This window comes from Monodelphis domestica, chromosome 5 (assembly GCF_027887165.1).
Source record: "Monodelphis domestica isolate mMonDom1 chromosome 5, mMonDom1.pri, whole genome shotgun sequence".
In the NCBI taxonomy this organism is placed as follows: Eukaryota; Metazoa; Chordata; class Mammalia; order Didelphimorphia; family Didelphidae; genus Monodelphis; species Monodelphis domestica.
The window spans coordinates 133,235,587-133,253,999 of NC_077231.1; the positions used below are offsets into that span (position 1 = coordinate 133,235,587).

Below are 18,413 nucleotides of genomic sequence, written 5' to 3' on the forward strand. Positions count from 1 at the left end.
AGGATAATTCCTTTTGGAGAAATCCTTTTGGAGGATCTCTGATGAGGATCGCTTGGGAAGAATCTCTTGAGAGAGGCTCTGGAGAAGGGAAGCTCTTGGAGGACAATCTCTAAGGAGATCTTGCTGGAGCTCTCTCTGGTGAAGTCAGCTGAGATGGAGCTGGCCTGGTGTCACTAGAATCCTTGTTTAGGCAGACCTTGTGGTGAGTGTTAAAAGACTGACTGACTGATTCTCTCTTAAGACTCAGGTCTAGGCCATATTGGCTTGAGGCCCTTCATAATTATTCCTTTCCTACTCTTTCTCTCTTTCTCTAATTCCTCATTATATTATTAATTAAAAATCTCTATAAAACCCAGTTGACTTGGGTATTTGAATAATTGGGAATATTTTCCTGGCGACCACCTTATATTTGATTTAAAAACCAAGACACTGTAGTGAAACATATTTTCTGCGGTCAAATTTACTCACCCTCTCTTATATCTATCACAATTTATATCTTCCACCAAAATATATTGTGATTTGACACATTGATCTTTCAACATACAGTATGAAACATATATATATATATATATATATATATATATATATATATATATATATATATATATATATATATATATATATATATACATACATTAACTGAATTGTTTGATTCAAGAACTGCTTTATGACTTCTCTAAAATGAGAATTTCTATAAGACTAAACAGTGTAGCATAGCAGGGAATCTGAGTAAAAAATCTGTAGTCACAGGCTTAATGGTGATCATCCTTGGGCTTTAAGGGATTTATCTTTTCCTAATACCTACTTCTGTCTTCCTCAATTCAACAGTGATACAAGGCCAGCTGAGCCAGCCAGCAACAAACTTTATTCTTTACTGATATCTTTATTATAAAATATAATTTCATTTTTAATTGTTGACTACAATGGTGCCCCTGACATAGTGTTTCAAGTCCAGTTTTCTACCAAGGAAATAATAATGCCCCTCAAATATCTTATTTTTTTAGGTAAAATATAGAGCATTTTATCAAATTTTATGAAATAAAAATGTCCATAACAGAGTAGACAAAGTTACTGACTTTCTACATTATAAACTATAGACATTAAAAGGTCACAAGCATGGCCTAGCTATGGTTATGGCCAAATGGGTCACAACAACAAACTAAATATAAGAAAAGTCTTAACTTGGTGGGAGGAGGCTGGAGACCCTTATGATGCTTCTGAAAATTAAGATTCAGTTTAAATTACCTCTACATAGTGGTATGATAGTCTATGCATTCATTTCACTAAATAGATCTAAAATGGAAGGATCTAATCCACTGCCCAAAAAAAATTTACTACAACTATAAGAAGTCACAAAAAATACAAATAAATTTAAACTTACTGCTAAGCCCATCAACATATTTTCACCCACTGTAATCTGAATTCTTAGTCCAAATAACGCATTCATTCCTTTGAGTTTTAGTTTATTCATTAGCTGAGTATGCACTTCATATTCCATAAAGGGCAACAAATTGCTGATAGCAGTAGCATTTGCTTCTGCTTGAGCTTTCTTTTTTAAGCGACATAACCTGTCAAAAAAAAAAAAAGAATTTTTTAATTGACATTGATCTCGTCAACAAAGGATCTACATCTCAAAAAATATTGCATCCTAGGGGGAAGCTGGGTAGCTCAGTGGATTGAGAACCAGGCCTAGAGACGGGAGGTCCTAGGTTCAAATCTGGCCTCAGCCACTTCTTAGCTGTGTGACCTGGGCAAGTCACTTGACCCCCATTGCCTAGTCCTTACCACTCTTCTGCCTTGGAGCCAATACACAGTGTATTGACTCCACGACGGAAGGTAAGGGTTTAAAAAAAAAAATATTGCATCCTTATTAGTCAATGCAAGAAGCATTAAGTTCCTACTACTACTACTGCAAGCTAGTTTGGTGTACAGGAGATACTAAGACAAAACAAGCTATAATCACTATCAGGAGTTCATGATCTACTAGGAAATAAAAGAAATTGACAAACTTTGCTTTCTAACCTTCAAAATCTTGATCATACAAAAAACTGGAAAATGAGGGGATGCCCTTCAATTGGGGAATGGCTGAACAAATTGTGGTATATGTTGGTGATGGAATACAATTGTGCTCAAAGGAATAATAAAGTGGAGGAATTCCATATGAACTAGAATGACCTCCAGGAATTGATGCAGAGTGAAAGGAGCAAAACCAGGAGAACATTGTACACAGAGACTGATACACTGTGCTACAATCAAATGTAACAGACTTCTCTACTAGTAGCAAAGCAATGATCCTGAACAACTTGGAGGGATCTACGAGAAAGAACACTATCCACATTCAGAGGAAAAACCGTGGGAATAGAAACACAGAAGAAAAACAACTGCTTGAATACATGGTTTGAGGGGATATAGCTGGGGATGTAGACTCTAAATGAACATCCTAATGCAAACACCACCAACATGGAAATAGGTTCTGAACATGGAAATAGGTTCTGATCAAGGACACATGTAAAACTCAGTGGAATTGCATATTGGCTACAGGAAGGGGTGGGTGGAGGGGAGGGAGAGAAAGAATATGATTCTTGTAATCAAGGAATAATGTTCTAAATCGACTAAATACAATTAAAAAAAAATCTTGGCCATAAAGTTAGCCAGTTCAGCTTCTCACTGCCCTCTGCTAATGAAACTCATGCCCCTTGACATTACTACTCTTCCCTTCCAAACTCCAACCCCACATTACTCTCACAAATCTATTGTCTGCTCCTATCATGGTATTACTGAATGTAAGAGATAAAATCATGTAATAGTGGTGAATGAATCCCTCCAGATTTATATAATATAATCTGAACTGAGTCCTCAATGCTAAATGCTAATTCTTTTACTCTTCCCTGAATGACCTTCTAATTCCCCTCCCTATAACAGACCTTCTCGGGACACCTACACCAATCCTTACCCTTCTTCTAAGTAGAGGGCCTCATCTCATATTTCACTAAAAATACTAAAGCTTTACAAAGTGAATGTTTCCTCCACCTCAAATCAGTACTTCAAATGACACTCAACATTATCTCACATTATTTTCCCCACTCTCATAAGAGATCGCACCTGAACTGACCCATATAAATAACATTTTTGCTCAGATCTCCTTATTCCCTAAAAACCTTCCATGAGTCCTACCATCCCCTAATGCTTTAATCATTTTTCACCTCCCTTCTATAGCTAATTCAGAAAAGGTGTCCACACTAAACAATTTCATTTTCTTACCTTAAGTTCAATGCTCAACCCTTTGCAATCTTGGCTCCTAAGCCTCATCTCTCAACAGAAGTTTTAAACTGCTAAATTTGACAATCATTTCTCAGTCCTCAAACTTCTACTTGGCATTGCCGACTACCCTCCCCTTATCTAGATACTCTCACTCCACTAAGTTTTTATGACATTTCTATCTTCTGATGATCTCCTAACTGCCTGAACCCTCCTTTTAAGACTCCTTTTTCCTGGATTATGATTCACAATCCATCCTCTAAGTATGCTTACTCCATGGCTCTGTCTTGAGTTCATTTCTCTCCCTACAAACTCTCAATTATTTTATTAGCTCCCAAAGGTTCAACTATCATATTAACAAAAATTTCTAACATTAAAAGTAATTTGTATGAGTTATGTCTAACATATAGATATGAATGTTTTAGTAAACATACCTGGCTTGAATAAGACAACCTTTTCCTATAACTGTTGCATCAGCAGGAAGATCTATTGTTGTAAAAAGAACATCAGGAACTTTTTGTTTTCTGCAGCTGTAGCAATAAGTGAGGTGAGCTGGGAATGGCATATTCAGTTCATCATAAGGTATGTGGCAAAAACCACAACCAGCAGGTAAATTTTCTTCTAGTCTAAAAATACATTAAGAAAAAAGTATTCTTGGAAAAACAGTGGTATGGTTTAAATGTCTACATAGATATATAATCCACATGAATACACATATTTAAACTATTTCATTATTCACATTACTTATTATAATGATCAAAGTTGAAAAGATATCAACTATAAATAGCCACGAGGCCTTATGGTGGAGGGACAAAGCCTGCATTCAAAGTCTGAAGACTTGGGTTGGAGTCTTGACTCTGCTACTTTTTGCCAGTGTGACTCTAAAACAAAAAAATAGTTCATCCCTCTGTAGCCTACTTCCCTGTTTTGCAAAATGAGGGAGCTGGATTAGATCACCAAAAAGGTCTTTACTTCTAGGCCCACTATTTGTTTGGATTTAGGGGAACAAGCTAACATAACTGGAAAATAACCACCTTAATCATACATATTTTACTGACTTCTCACACAATGTAGAGTAGGGTCATCTCAAAGGTTTTTCAATATTTTAAGGGATTTTTCCATATATTGTGATTATAACATTTAGCACAAATACAATCAAGGGGCAGTATTACTCTTTTTATTAGCTGACTAATTTACCCAGGGAGCAACTGAGTGCTCTAATCTAAATGGGTACTAGACTGGGTCTGGAATCAGAAAGACCTAAATTCAAATCTGACCTCAAATACTCATTAGCTGTGTGACCCTAGGTAAGTCATGTAACCCTGTTTGCCCCAATTTTCTCATCTATAAAATGGGGATAATAGCACTTTCCTCCCAGGGTTGTTACAGGATCAAAGCTAATATAATTTAAAGTGGACCAAAAAAAAAAAACAACCTCTCGTTTTTAAAACAGAGTTCTACATCAAAATCAAAGTCTCACAGAAACTCAAAATGATGTAAACATTGCTAAAATATCATTAACCTTCAATAATAAATAGCACATATATTTTATGACTACAAGTAAAAGCACCATAAAAAACCTTTTGTTATCCAGTGTCATTGAACCATTTACAGATTTATTTTAGAAGCACTGTGGTGCTTCATTATCATTAAAAATTCATATACTAAATAGAAGATGAGTCTAGGGATATAGCGAAGACTAAAGAGTCCAGGAGCTGCAGCTACTCCCCATTTGCCAGTCTCTCCTGCTCCTAAAGTTTCTAATCAGATTAGTAATAGGGAATTTAGAATAGTATGGGGGTTCTCCCCATTATTTAGCAAAACGTCATAATCTGAGTTCTAGAAACAGAAGAACACAGTGGCATGAACCAACAACTGAAATAGGATATATTCCCACACAAATATGGTAATAAATGAGCCAAAATTTAAAAAAATAAAAAGAAACAAAATAAGATACCAAAATCATGTATTTTTAAAAATTCCCTTTATGAAACATTTTCATTTTAAGGACTTAATTCTCCCACATTCCCTACACATGATATCTCTTTAGCCCCCTGAACAATATGAGGGGTATTTGTTGAATGCTTTTGATTTCCTTTGTGATGTCATGGATTGTAAAGACTGGGGTATCACTCAAAAGCCTCAGCTCAGTGTGGGATTCCCTTCTGACAGCAGAGGGTTAGATTGTAATAAAGGTTCCAGGTCAGTGAAAGCAAATCTTTTAGAGAACCAGTGCCCAAAATGCAACCCTCACACTTCATGTGAGTCTCAGCATTACCCTAGACAGGGGAGGGAGGAAGCACTCCCATTGGGCTGCTGGGCAGAGGAGTGGGTGATGGGAGGAATGTCCTCAGGCATGTGGAGAGGGGGAGGGGAGCAGCCCCTCCAAGCAGGCTCCAGCACATGTGCCATAGGTTCAGCAACACAGCTCTAGGTTTTAAGTCATTTTGTGTGAAAGTGTTTAGTTATTAGTTTTAATTCCCTGAGTACCTATCACCAAATACTAAGAGTAGAGCAGGGCAAATTTTAACCTACGGTACCCTCAACTCAAATTTTAAGAATTTCAATTTCTCTTAGCTAGGTAGGGTTCAGCCTCCTTTTTCTCCTGCAAAATGATTCACAATACAATGAAATCTTGCCTACAACCAGAAAGCACTCTTTAGTCAAAAGAAAAATTTATGAACTCCTCTGATATCAACACGTTTTAAAAAGGAAATATAGTTTTAGAAGTAATAATATTTAAATAATATCCATTCAATTGTTGCATTCAATAAAATGCACTGTTTATATATTAGCAAAGGAATATCAGTAGGTTCTGTTGGAAAGGACATAAATAGAAACCCTATTATGGTAGATACTGCATTTGTCAAAATGGGATCCTATTGAATTCATTTATTAGTATACAGCAGCATGGAATAACCTAGTGCCAAAGGCAAGATTATTAAAATGCACACACCTGACAAGCATACTTGTGAAATGTCCTATCAACATTTCCCTACTAATTATCTTTTTTGCAGACCTTTGAAATCTCTGGTCAAATTCCATTAAAAGAAATTGGAAGAAACTATTCAAATTCTTTTCTTGTGGCAGAATTTTATTGCTTGAAATAAAAAGGCCACCAAATACATATTTTAAAATATTTGTTAAATCCAGATTTTTGGTGCTGACCCTGTAAAGAATTTAACTAGATAAGAAATTAATTTTCTCTATTTATTATATAGTTAACAAACTATAATTTCCTATAGTAGAGCAAAGACAAAAATAAGCTTTATATAAGAGCACTGTCATAATGGCAAATAGCCATCTCAAGAGATCTGTAGTTCTGCTTTCAACGAAAGTAGTTCAATAACAGTATATGCTGGATGTTGATTTAAAAGAAGCCAATAATTTAAATCAGCTGAAACAAAAACTAAATTTCCCTTGTTGTGCTAAGGAAATTCAATTTTTAAAGCACAGTATATTCAATTTTAACTGTACTTAAATTCTTTACTTTCTATGCAATTATTTACATAGTGTTGTGTACTATAAATCCTAGGTGAATTAAGAATGTTCTTCATTTGAATGGCTCCACAAATGGCAGCAACGGAATGAATTAAATCAACACATTTATTTTTAAAAGAAAATTAATCCCCAATAGCGGCAAAAAAGGTATAAATTCTATGGTTAGTATTCAAACAGGTTACCTTATTCAAGTTGTTAGAAATAAAAATAATATATCTAATTTTGTGCAGAGTCCCATTACTTCTTTTGTTGCTGTTGTTAGTGAAAAATCAGTAAAGTGCTTGGTCCCGAATCCTGCACTGTAACACTGTAACCTACCCTAATAGAGAGGAACTATCCTGGCTCTGAGGAAAAAAATCAACCTCTCCCTTCTCTGACCCTATGGAAAAGAAGCCAGGCTGCCATGACAACCTTTGTTCCAAACAGCCTTCCACCGTGCCATCCTGAAGAAATCTAGGGTTCAGTACAGCTGCTGTGCCAGATGCAGATAAAATACAGACCTCTTCACTAGAAAAGAAAAGAATTACACATGTTAACTTTAGCAAGTAGCTCAAAAGATTAAGTACATGTCAACTTTAAAACACAAGTACTATATGTGAACAATACTAGCATTTTATACAGAGTAAGGATTCAAAATTTAAGGAAACTGTTTATCAAACAGGTGGGAATTCTACCAAACATTATTTATCCAAAATAATTTATAAAATAAGCAATTTTCCTTAAAACTTGTCACACAAAATAGTTCTATTTTTAAATATTAGCAATAACAATATGCATTATAAATTCAAGAATAAAACAAGTAATTTTACTAAAATTTATCAAAATCAAGGATGTTAGCATAAATTCTTCCACTATTAAATTTCATTTCATTCAAATTGGATGAAAAAAAATATCAAAGCTCTCTGCCTAAAACTATATTTAAAAAGGGGCAGCTGGGTGGCTCAGTGGATTGAGAGCCAGGTCTAGAGATGGGAAGTCCTAGGTTCAAATCTGGCCTCAGACACTTCCCAGCTATGTGACCCTAAGCAAATCACTTACCCCATTGCCTAGCCATTACCATTCTTCAGCCTTGGAACCAATACACAGTATTGATTCTAAGATAGAAGGTAAAGGTTTTAAATTAATATATATATATATGTATATAATCTCATCATTTTAAATGTATTATGAAAATATAATTTTACAAAAAAGTCAAGGCATAGTATTTACACATCATTCAATTTAGGAAATAGACAATTAAGTGCAAGCATCTAAAGGAAAAATATACCCAGGTGTAATCTGAATGATACATAAAATAAATATAAGATCACAGGTTATGAAAACATAGAGCATAGAGTATGGGATAGTTATCTACTTCAACTTTATTGCTTTACATAAAAAGAAACTAAAGCCATAATAATTTTTTTAAAGGTCATACCACTAGGAACTAACAAAGCTAGTATTCAAATTCAGGTGTTCTGATTCCAAAACCAAGGTTCTTGCCAATAGTAAAACCACAAATACATTCTAAAAAGCTATTTAAGCAAAAGTTTTAAATATTAGCTTCAACATCTTTACACAAAATCTATACATCTTCAAGACTCCCCTGGCACTATTCTGAAACACCTCTGTATTTGTCTCAAGCTTTATGCCTACTCAAAAGACAGCAGAGAAATAGCATGGCATTTAGAAACTCAGGTTATGATTATGATTTACCAAATACTAGTTGATTCACTGTATCCCACTACTGCATGACAGCCTAATGCTTTTGCATGAGATTTTATTTCTTGTCTGATTTCTGCCCACCAAGCATCTCGAGTTTCTGGTTCATCTGAAAAACAAATAATAAAGCAGTTTGTAATTTGGGGGCATATTATCTTTAAGGTGGCATATTACCTAAAAAAAAGGTCCTGAATAAGCATTCTAAAGATAGAGTACCATCATAAAATATATTCTAAAATAATTTCATATTTAAAATTCTATCCTTTGTTTTATTATCTTGATTATTTTATTTATCACTTGGCTGAAAAGAAACTAGTCCTTCACTAGTGTTGGGTTCACCAGTAGAAAAATACCTTCTTACATACTTTAAAAGTAAAGACACAACAGGTTCCAAACTCAAAACTTAGGCATTAAAGTCCCACGGGAATATCTTATTTGTCACTTTAACACTGTTCGAGATTATGCTACTCTATTTTTTTTTAAAAGCAAAAACAGCACATTTAGGAACTAAGTGTAAGGAATAGGAGTTAGGAAATGGAATCTCAATAGCAGGTCAAAGATTTACTAATGTTAACTGGAGAGAGGTCATTCTAATAAAAAGAAGAGGCATCTAATAAGATAAGAAACAAATGGCTGACTAATCAAAAAACTTGTTCTGAAAATAATTAATAGCAATATTTTGGTTAATTTGCAAAAGAGGAGATTTTAACGACACAATGAAGTTCATCACACTCATAAAATGTCTCAAAATATAGAAGTGTGTTAATCTTCAAGACTTACATCTTGAAAACAATGACAAGTTGTCCAGTGTCTACTCTTCAAAGAACTGTCAACAGGGTATTTGCCGTACATTTATCTGTGCTAAGCCTTTATCTACCTACATTTAACTTGAAATAACTGGAAAGCAGCAGTTGCCAAAAATATTCTTTAATTATAGTCAAATATGCTACAAACAGAAACAAACTAAAGCTATACTGTTTTGTTTCCATTTATGACTACTCTCCTGTATGAACAATTTGGTATGGAAGAAAATGAATCCTGTTTAGCTCTAAGATGCTAAATTGCTCTTTGAAGTTCTTCTGTATTAAAAAGTATTATACCAACTCAATCGTAACATGCATTTAATAGTGCTTACTGTGTGCAGAGAATGGTAGCATTTGGTAGTAATAAAGATTCAAAAACTACATACATAATGTACACTTTTCCATTTAGCAATAATTGTTTGTCTAATTTTCAAAACTGTTTTTCTTCCTCTTCCAAAAAAAATCCCTCAACACACAGTGACAAATAGAGAGAAATAGAATTACATTCACTATTACAAAACTGAAGAAATCAAAGCACACACATACAAAGAAAAATTAAAGAACTTTTTCAAGAGTACACAGTAGAATGGTGTGGCTATTTTTCTTCTTGGGAAATAGAAGGCTGGGGCAGGAGATAAATCAAATGAAGAAATTAAGGCCAAAGTCACAAACCATCAACCAGTGTTTGAATTAAATTTTCAAATATTTAGAGCCATACAATTTCCTTTCAGAGAAAAAAAAACAAACAACAACAACAAAAAAAAGAAATGCAGATCTCCAGGAAGATGAAATAGGGTCAAAACAGGACTGAGAAAAATAATGTTAATGAAAAAGGAGAAAAAGTTGCAGTGTTGGAACTATCAAATTAATCAAAATGCATGGGATAATTGGGTAGAACACTGAACCCTTTTGTTACACACTGCCTAGCTATTAGATAAACTCTTCACAATTCCTGAAATTTGATTTAAATATATATGTTTATATATGTATATATGCAGTGTATAAGCATACTTAATCTACATACTATTTTAAGATTTTTCTTTGTTCTCACTCCTTTTCTACAATGAAATCTAAGAAAATAGGACGTTGATGTCTAATTTAATCTGACAAAATTCTAGAGAAAATAAGTATTAGAAAGGGTAGTAAAAGCATAACTTGGTTTAAGTACCAGGTATATTCATTTTAAATTGCATATAAATGAACCTTTACAAACTATATCATTTTAAATGCACTAGGGCTCTTATTTTTAAAATGCAGGATAAACTTTTTAATGAAAAGAATCATTGTAAAATTTCTTATTTTAGTAACTGTATTTTTACATAAAAGATTGGCCTCAGGCCAAGCAATCTAAACCAACACATTATAACTGATTTTCTTTTTTTAAAAAGGATACAGGATTGTAAAAAAATAAGATGTGAATTGAGGATGTTGCATTTTAAATTCAATTTATAAACTTGAATGTTACATTTTAAATGAGTAGTAAATCTAAATTTATAAGTGTGTCATTACTTTAATTTATGTACACACATAACACAGAATATAAAACACTTAACTTACCTTAGTAATAATTCATAAAAATCATTATATAATTAAACCAAATACTATGACATCATAAGTGGTTAATACAAAACACTGAATGCATTGTGAATGCAGCATTCTTATTTTTTTTTTGACAAATATAGTCACAAGCAGCCTTTATTTTGACACATGAGCCACACAATTCCAAATAGGGATGGCATTGTAATATTTACAAATTTAGTAATGCTAAAGATTTACATAACAGAGGAGCTAAGGAAGCAGAATGGCATGTGTCACACTCCAAAGGGCTTTTTAAATTTTGGTTTGGGCTAAAGCAAAAGCTCAAAGAACAAAGGGTTTGCAAAGCAGATTTAGCAGACAGTAGCCAGAAACGGTGGATATTTTGGCGCATGCTTGGATCAGGTGACAGTACAGACTGAAAACTATGGCAGCTCACTGAAATGGTTACAGAAAGTAATGGCCCTATAGTCTAGGTGAAAGCAAGGCAAGCATACATTATGTAGCACTCAATCACAGGCTTTTCTAATATAAATGTTACTTTAGCAAAAATTATCTAAAACTTTAAGCAATAAATTGGAGATTAATTCTATACTTACTACATTTGAGATATAGTGATTTAAAATAGTAAAATCATTAGTTTAATATTAGAGAAAAGTTTAACTTCATTTGAAATCTACATTATAGTTAGACCAAAGTGAGCTACAAAAATATTAAGTTAATTAGGTTCTGCCTAATTTACTAAGAACTAAAATTCAGAAAGATATGGCATCTTAAAGCTAAAAGTCCTAAAGTCTTTAAAGCTAAAAGTTAATTTATCATCACAGAAGATAAATTTATAAACTTTTATATGCAGCACAAAGAGTTAAAGTTTAAAATTTTGAAAATACACTAGAGATAACAAACTTCCATAAAAGGCAAAATAAAAAATGATTATGGCAATCATATGCCACATATATAGTCAAGCAGAGTTAGGGTATTTGAAGCCTAATTTTGAAGGCATGTAATTGAGATGAGTGAGAGAACAAATTATTCTAAGGATTTTCAGATGGATAAGGCAAAGAAATCCCCTCAACATTAAACCACCTTCCTAACTATGATTTTATAACTTAAATCAAAAATAACGGACAAATGCCAATATCTTTAAATAATTAAAGTTTCTTTTTCTAACTATTTATGCTATTTTATGGCTTTCTTCCATATAGTTCAAATCTCCTTATAGACTCTTTTAATATCTTTTTCTTGAGAGAGAGATGAACTAAGCTGTAACAATTACCTCAACTCTTTATAAGATGAAACATGACTAGCTGGTCAAAACTGTGCTACCATTACACTGAATTCAACTTTATCTAAGCTGAATCTTTACAATACAGGTTTAACTGGGGCTTTTATCTTGGCATTTTATGAGAATCATATTAAGCAATGATTATGAAACTGATAATACTTACTAGTTAGATACCTCTTAGATGAACACTACATAGTGACATCTTGTCAATATACACTTATAAAGACTCTCCTTACTATGTAAGGCACATTTTTGTCATTACCCAACATTTATTATTAAATGAAACATCACAAGAGTTAAGTATTTACAACTTGGATTAGTTACTCTGTACTAAAAAAAAAAAGCTTTTAATTTGGTTAGGAAATAAAAAGGGGAACTGACAATTCACCCTATTCAATCTGATCTGGAAAGGAGTAAGAAGGTAAAAGAGATAATACAATATTAATTGACAGGATGAAGTAAATATTTTAAATGGGACCTTCTCATGTTAAAAGGCAAAGTTTACATGTGAAAGAATGGGTTCAACATAAAACTCAGTTTAAAGGAAATATACACATTATACTGGGATGAGGTGCCAAACTGTCAACAAATAGCCAGGTTTGGGGCAAATTAAGAGGAACAGAATAGTTTAGGATGTGATAGTTTATAACTGCGGGATAATAGCATGATAAAGTCTATGTGGCTGGCTAAAATATCTCTAGTACTTAATTAGATGAGGAAGTACTTAGCACATTTAGTTCATTCAATAATCTTATATTCACCTAAAGTATCACTGAACAGTATCTATATAAATAAAATGGGTTGTTTTATTGCTTTAAAGCAAAAATTCATGTACTATAGATGATAAATTTATCCCATTTAAAAATTCTTTTTATGTAACATATATTAATGCATTTATCTCATTCTAATAATCCTAATATTCATGAAAATGAGTTTTCCAAATGTGGAAAACCAAAATTTGTTTGAACTATAAGGTTCTGATTTCCCTAGTATTCAATTTCACATATAGTGAAAGAACAATTGCATCACCAATATATTCCTAAATAGAATTCCAAGACAACCTAATTCTTATTTAATAAATTCCATATACATAACTGTGGAAAATAGTACAAAGCAAGATGCACATTTCAGCAAATGTCACTCAAAACCCCATCAAATTAAACCAAATTCAATGCATTTGGGTTGGCAAATGAATCTCTACATTCAAGAACCATGGTTTATTTTCTTATAAATGAGCTAACTTATGCTTAAAAAAAAAAAAACTTATGTTAAACTCAATACTCTATTTTTAAAGACTTCGCTGTGTTCTTTTTTCCTTAGATTTTGCCAATTCAGTTGGGAGGGAAAGATAGAGCTGATAACTAATTTACTGGAACAATATTTTTCAACTCAAGATCATTCATTTTAACTTTTTCTCTATTGCTCTGTTGGAAGTCAATAATTACATTTCAATGATAAATCAGGATTGTGATACAACAATTAAGATGAGGAACATCCTAAAACCTGTCATCTATACTAAAATATAGAAGAGATTTCAAAAATCTCTTCCAAAGTACAAGAAGTCTATAAATTAATTTGACATGGAGATTTAATAATATTGCTGATTACACAAGTTAACATCCATACTTTATTTTTTAAAAAAAACTCTTAAAAAGACTGGAAACTCTCAACTTCAAACAGAGGTAAAAGTCTAGCTTTCTACTTCCCATACTCACAAGCCCTCTACATTAAAAAAAGACATTTTTAAAGTGTTGAGGTCATCACTATACTTGTGCTATCCCCTCTAATGAACTGAAAAATTGTAGATTAGTCCTGTACTCTCTCAAAACTATTAGTTTGACTAAACTATTGACTTAAAATTTCTATTTCTGAGGAAAACTTTCAAACAAAACAATCCAGAGGTCATGATGGGCAAACCATTTGACATACTTGAGAAATGAATTCTCAGAAATTCAAAGCTCTAAGATAATTTTTTATTATACTTTTAAAAAATAACCATCTATGGCATTTCTAGTTGATTGAAATCTCCTTGATGTCAATCCATATGTTATATTGGATCTTTGCATCTTCAAGTTCTTAAGGTAAAGCTTTGCACACAGAAGGTGTTTAATATTTCTCTAACTTAATATCATCCTCACTTAGTCCCAGATGCTTTAGTCCCCCCACCCACCTCAGTGATGCTTCATGCTATCAGTCATTAGAGCAGAAGGTTGGCAGAGTCAAGAGAATGACCAGCTTAAAATCTCATGCTGACGTTCTAACAAATTGTTCAAGTCAGAACCAGAACTAAAAGCTAAACCTTGTTTCCAGTCTTGTATTGTCACTCTATTACATACTAACTATATCTATTTTCATAAGAAGAACTATACTAGCAAAAGAAAACCAATATGAAGCGGTACACAAAGCAAAAACCTCACCTCCTATCACTGCGATTTCTTTTTCTAATTCTTTCTATTCTAATACTGCTATTCTCTTTGGTCAATTCTACCTTTACACATAATTAGCCTTTCTCCAATTCACCCCTAACCAACATCATCTTCTTTAAAATACAGGCTGAGTACATAAATAAAGTCTTTCTATACAAATATGATTTTAAATGTACAGAAAAAGAGAAGAATGATTAGGCCTTTGTGAGAGGGGGCTTATAATGAGATAAGATTAGCCCACTGGAGTTATTAGTGGAAAATCTCATGTATGTAATTTTTACACCAACTTAAGCTTTCAAAGGCCAAGGAAAAGAGTAAAAGAAATTCTAGGTAGAAAAGAAATTGTGAGCAAATAGAATCCAGGTGACTGTACCTATGGACTAAAAGAGTAGAGATAAGCTCTCTTGTGAACTAAAAGAAAGTTCTTTGATGCAAAAATAGTGAGGGAAAAGCTAAAATTTGTGTTGTTTTTCTTATTAAAATAAACAGAAATAAATACCGGCAAGTTTCTGAGTTTTGCACTGGGAATAGGGCAAAAACTTCAAAGAGCACATAAGCAACCTCGGAGCAGGGAAAGGAAGACCACAAAGGGTTTTCTTAAACAAAATAAGTTCTATTAGGCAATAGTAATAACTGAAGAATGTGAGAAGATAGCAAATTGTACTTCAGAGAATTTCTTTAAATCTTGGTTGCAACTTTATCTTCTTTCAAAATATACATATGAATGTTAGTCATTAGACTAATAAGACTCATTTGGCATGCTTTATTTTAATATAGTTTTACAAATTTTGCTTTTTTTTTTTAAGGAATAAACATTGATGTCTGGCATATCTACTAAATGCTTTGACCATTATAGAGACTTAGAAAAATAGGCTGTTCACTTGGTAATGGCTTCGTTACAAACCCAAATGCCTGTGACAATCATCAATCACCTCAAGTTCAAACTCCTCAATCACTATCTGAGCTTTATATATTTATATATATATATATATATATGTATGTATAAATATTTTTTTTACACAGGCTCTTCCCTACCTAACTTCTTTTACATAGACACTTATATCAACCTTCTGCACTGCTCATTTAAATTGTTCTCCATGCCTTCTACATAAGCCGTGCTCACTTTTAAACCCTGACCCATGTTGACTTGAATTCCTCTAAATCCTAAGACCTCCTTTAAGCATCAGCTTAGTCTTAACTCCTTTATAAAACTTTCTCTTACTAGTTCGCAAAGGTCTTTCATATCTCTGAATTCCTATAACACCATACCACATGGAGCTTTATAGTAGATACTCAAAAAATACTTTTCAATTACACAAATGTGTTGTAGTGGATAAATGCCTGGGTTTGGAGCCAAGAAGACCTGGGGTTCAAGTCCCAATTTTGATACATATAGGCTATGTGACCCTTGGCAAGCAATTTAATCTCTCAGTGTTATAGGCAACTCTCTGAGCCTGAAAGTTACAGAAAATAAGCCCTCTGCATTGTCAGAGGAAGTTCCTCCCTGGGAAGGAGCTCCCTAGGCTCAAGAAATCACAAATTTGGTCCCAAAAAACCCAAAACTAATCCATCAATAATCAATTAACTGAGGGCTAGGTGGCTCAGTGGACAGAGAATCAGGCCTAGAGACAGGAGGTCCTGGTTTCAAATTTGGTCTTAGACACTTCCAGCTGTATGACTTAATAACCCTAACTGTCTAGTCCTTACTATCTTCTGCCTTAAAACTGATACTTAAGAAAACAAGTTTTTGACAATAATCATCATCATCATCATCATCATTAATTATGGCTGTTTTGTTTTGTTTGCGAGTTTTGTTTTTTTTAAGAAGCTATGCCTTGTCTCCCAATCTAGAGTAAATGGCCTATGTAGTATTGTTTTACTTCATTTACAATGTCTCCCAATACAGTCTGGACACATAAAATAATATTAATAATATGGCATCTTTAAGGATCTGGGATTTTGTCAGCTTAGGTATTTCCCTCCACCAAACTATATTTTAGCTTCTCAACTCTGGTCTACTAGATGCTATGACAAAAAACATCACTTGGTAGCAATACTTGGAGAAGCCTCTATAAATTTAGATTTGTGTGTTTTCAGATAAGAAACATTCAGACCTGTTAACCCCACATTTTATATGAAACTTTTCAAGCTTAATAGAACCTGTCAGACATTTACTGACTGTCCCCAAGAACCCAGGTCAATTCCATACTACAAACAGAGCTTAGTGGAGGAATACTTCTACTAATAATATAACATATTTAATAACATGACACATTTTATAGTATTTTACAAAGCTTTCTTAACAAAACTACTCAAAAAGGGAGGAAAAATGAATATTGTTCTCTCCACTTGATAAAGAAACAGGACAACTAGTGTTATAATCATTTTTAGCTAGATTTTTTAATCAACCCTAAAGTGGCCTTCCATACAGTAGGACTTTAATAAATAACTACACTGCTGCTAAAGGCCATTGCATTCTGCTCCTTGCACTTGATGGATGGACTCTGTGAGAGAGAAAAGACTTTGTGGGCTGAAAAACTGAATCCTCCTCCCTTTGTATTTTGTCTACCTAGGCTAGTGCTTATTGAATCATTGAATATCAAAATATTGAATCTCAAACCCTTGTTTGGGCTTTTTTTCCTCCCCTGCAATACTCAAAAGTTCCATCTTAACCCTCATGTCTATTTCTCTCAGGGCCTAGTTTCTGTACCTAGCTTCTTATCCTAATTATTTCTCCCCCTCTCCAGATTAGAAGGTCAAGGAGAAGGAAGAAAAGGTTCAACAACAAAAGCAGAAGCTACAGAAGCTACTACCCCCATCACATCACTTATGTGGAGGAAGAGATTCCACTTCCAGAAAAGACATTGTTACATTCCTTCTTTTCTGCAGTTTTCCTCCCCGAAATAAGAAATTTCAGTTTGTAATATTAGTGGAGTTAATATAAACTAATGAGGGAATGAGGAAACAGAAAGCAGATGAAATCATTAGGAATCACAAAAATCTCAAGAGATTTTGTATCCAATAAAAAATTATACTAAAAGAAACTGAGGGAAAATTTTCCATAAATATGGTTATCTATAGAGATAAGCATCCAAGCAGCCTCTAAAATATTTTATTTTGAATACTAACAAAAGTTAAGGTTCCTCCTCAAAGTTTCCATTCAAATGTTTCTAAGATCTGTTGCTAGAAATGTAGTCATATGCCATTCTTTAGCATGTGAAAACTATATTACTATAAGATTTATTTAGGAAAACTTCCAGGAACACAATGAATTATTAATTCTTTTAATTGAAATTAAAATCCATTGGAATTATTTTCCTGATGGCAATTAATTCATTTTGTCTATAGTAATATAGGGCATACTTATTCCAAAAATCTGACACAGAGTAATGGTAAAAATGTTGAAAATTAGAAATTTATATGAACTTTTGGCATATTGATCTATATATATTTTTCATAGGATGATTATAAAAATTACTTTGTATTTTTCTGAGCACATCACCAACTCAGTAGAAAGCTTTATGAAAGACTTCAGTCAAGAGATTCTATGTAAAGGTTAAAATAAAAGTTATCTTTTAAAACTCATCATTTTTAATCTCTAATTTAGATTCTATTTACTCTATCACATTATATTGCCTCATTTGCTTTAAAGTTATCTGATTACTGAGTTTCATTAATTGATTTTTAAATGGTAAGTTATATTGCTTACTCTAACCATTTTCCTCCCAAGTTCTATATTACTCCCCTATTCCCTCTTGATATCTTTAGGACTCAAATAAATTAAATTTTTGCAAAGTATGTTTTCCTTTCTTTCTACTTTATTCAAATGCCATCACAGCTGAAAAGACCACCATACTTGTCCAAAAAACTTCATTACAAATACTGGCCAACTTGGTTCTTGCC

General features: G+C 33.1%; 1 protein-coding gene across 50 annotated transcripts in view; it reads right to left on the reverse strand.

Annotated features, from left to right (window-relative positions):
* Positions 1 to 18,413, reverse strand: part of C2CD5 (C2 calcium dependent domain containing 5) — a 164,108-nt gene that overhangs the window by 78,460 nt on the left and 67,235 nt on the right. For 30 of the 50 annotated variants that reach the window (XM_056799392.1, XM_056799400.1, XM_056799358.1 and 27 more), the window contains 4 exons: positions 8,455 to 8,569; positions 7,171 to 7,266; positions 3,693 to 3,884; positions 1,382 to 1,568 (listed from right to left, as the gene is read on the reverse strand). In XM_056799392.1, the coding sequence (XP_056655370.1) occupies positions 1,382 to 1,568; positions 3,693 to 3,884; positions 7,171 to 7,266; positions 8,455 to 8,569 (590 nt within the window). Of the gene's footprint in view, positions 1 to 1,381; positions 1,569 to 3,692; positions 3,885 to 7,077; positions 7,267 to 8,454; positions 8,570 to 18,413 lie in introns of all 50 variants that reach the window. The other 20 variants (XM_056799354.1, XM_056799355.1, XM_056799361.1 and 17 more) reach the window with 2 other exon arrangements.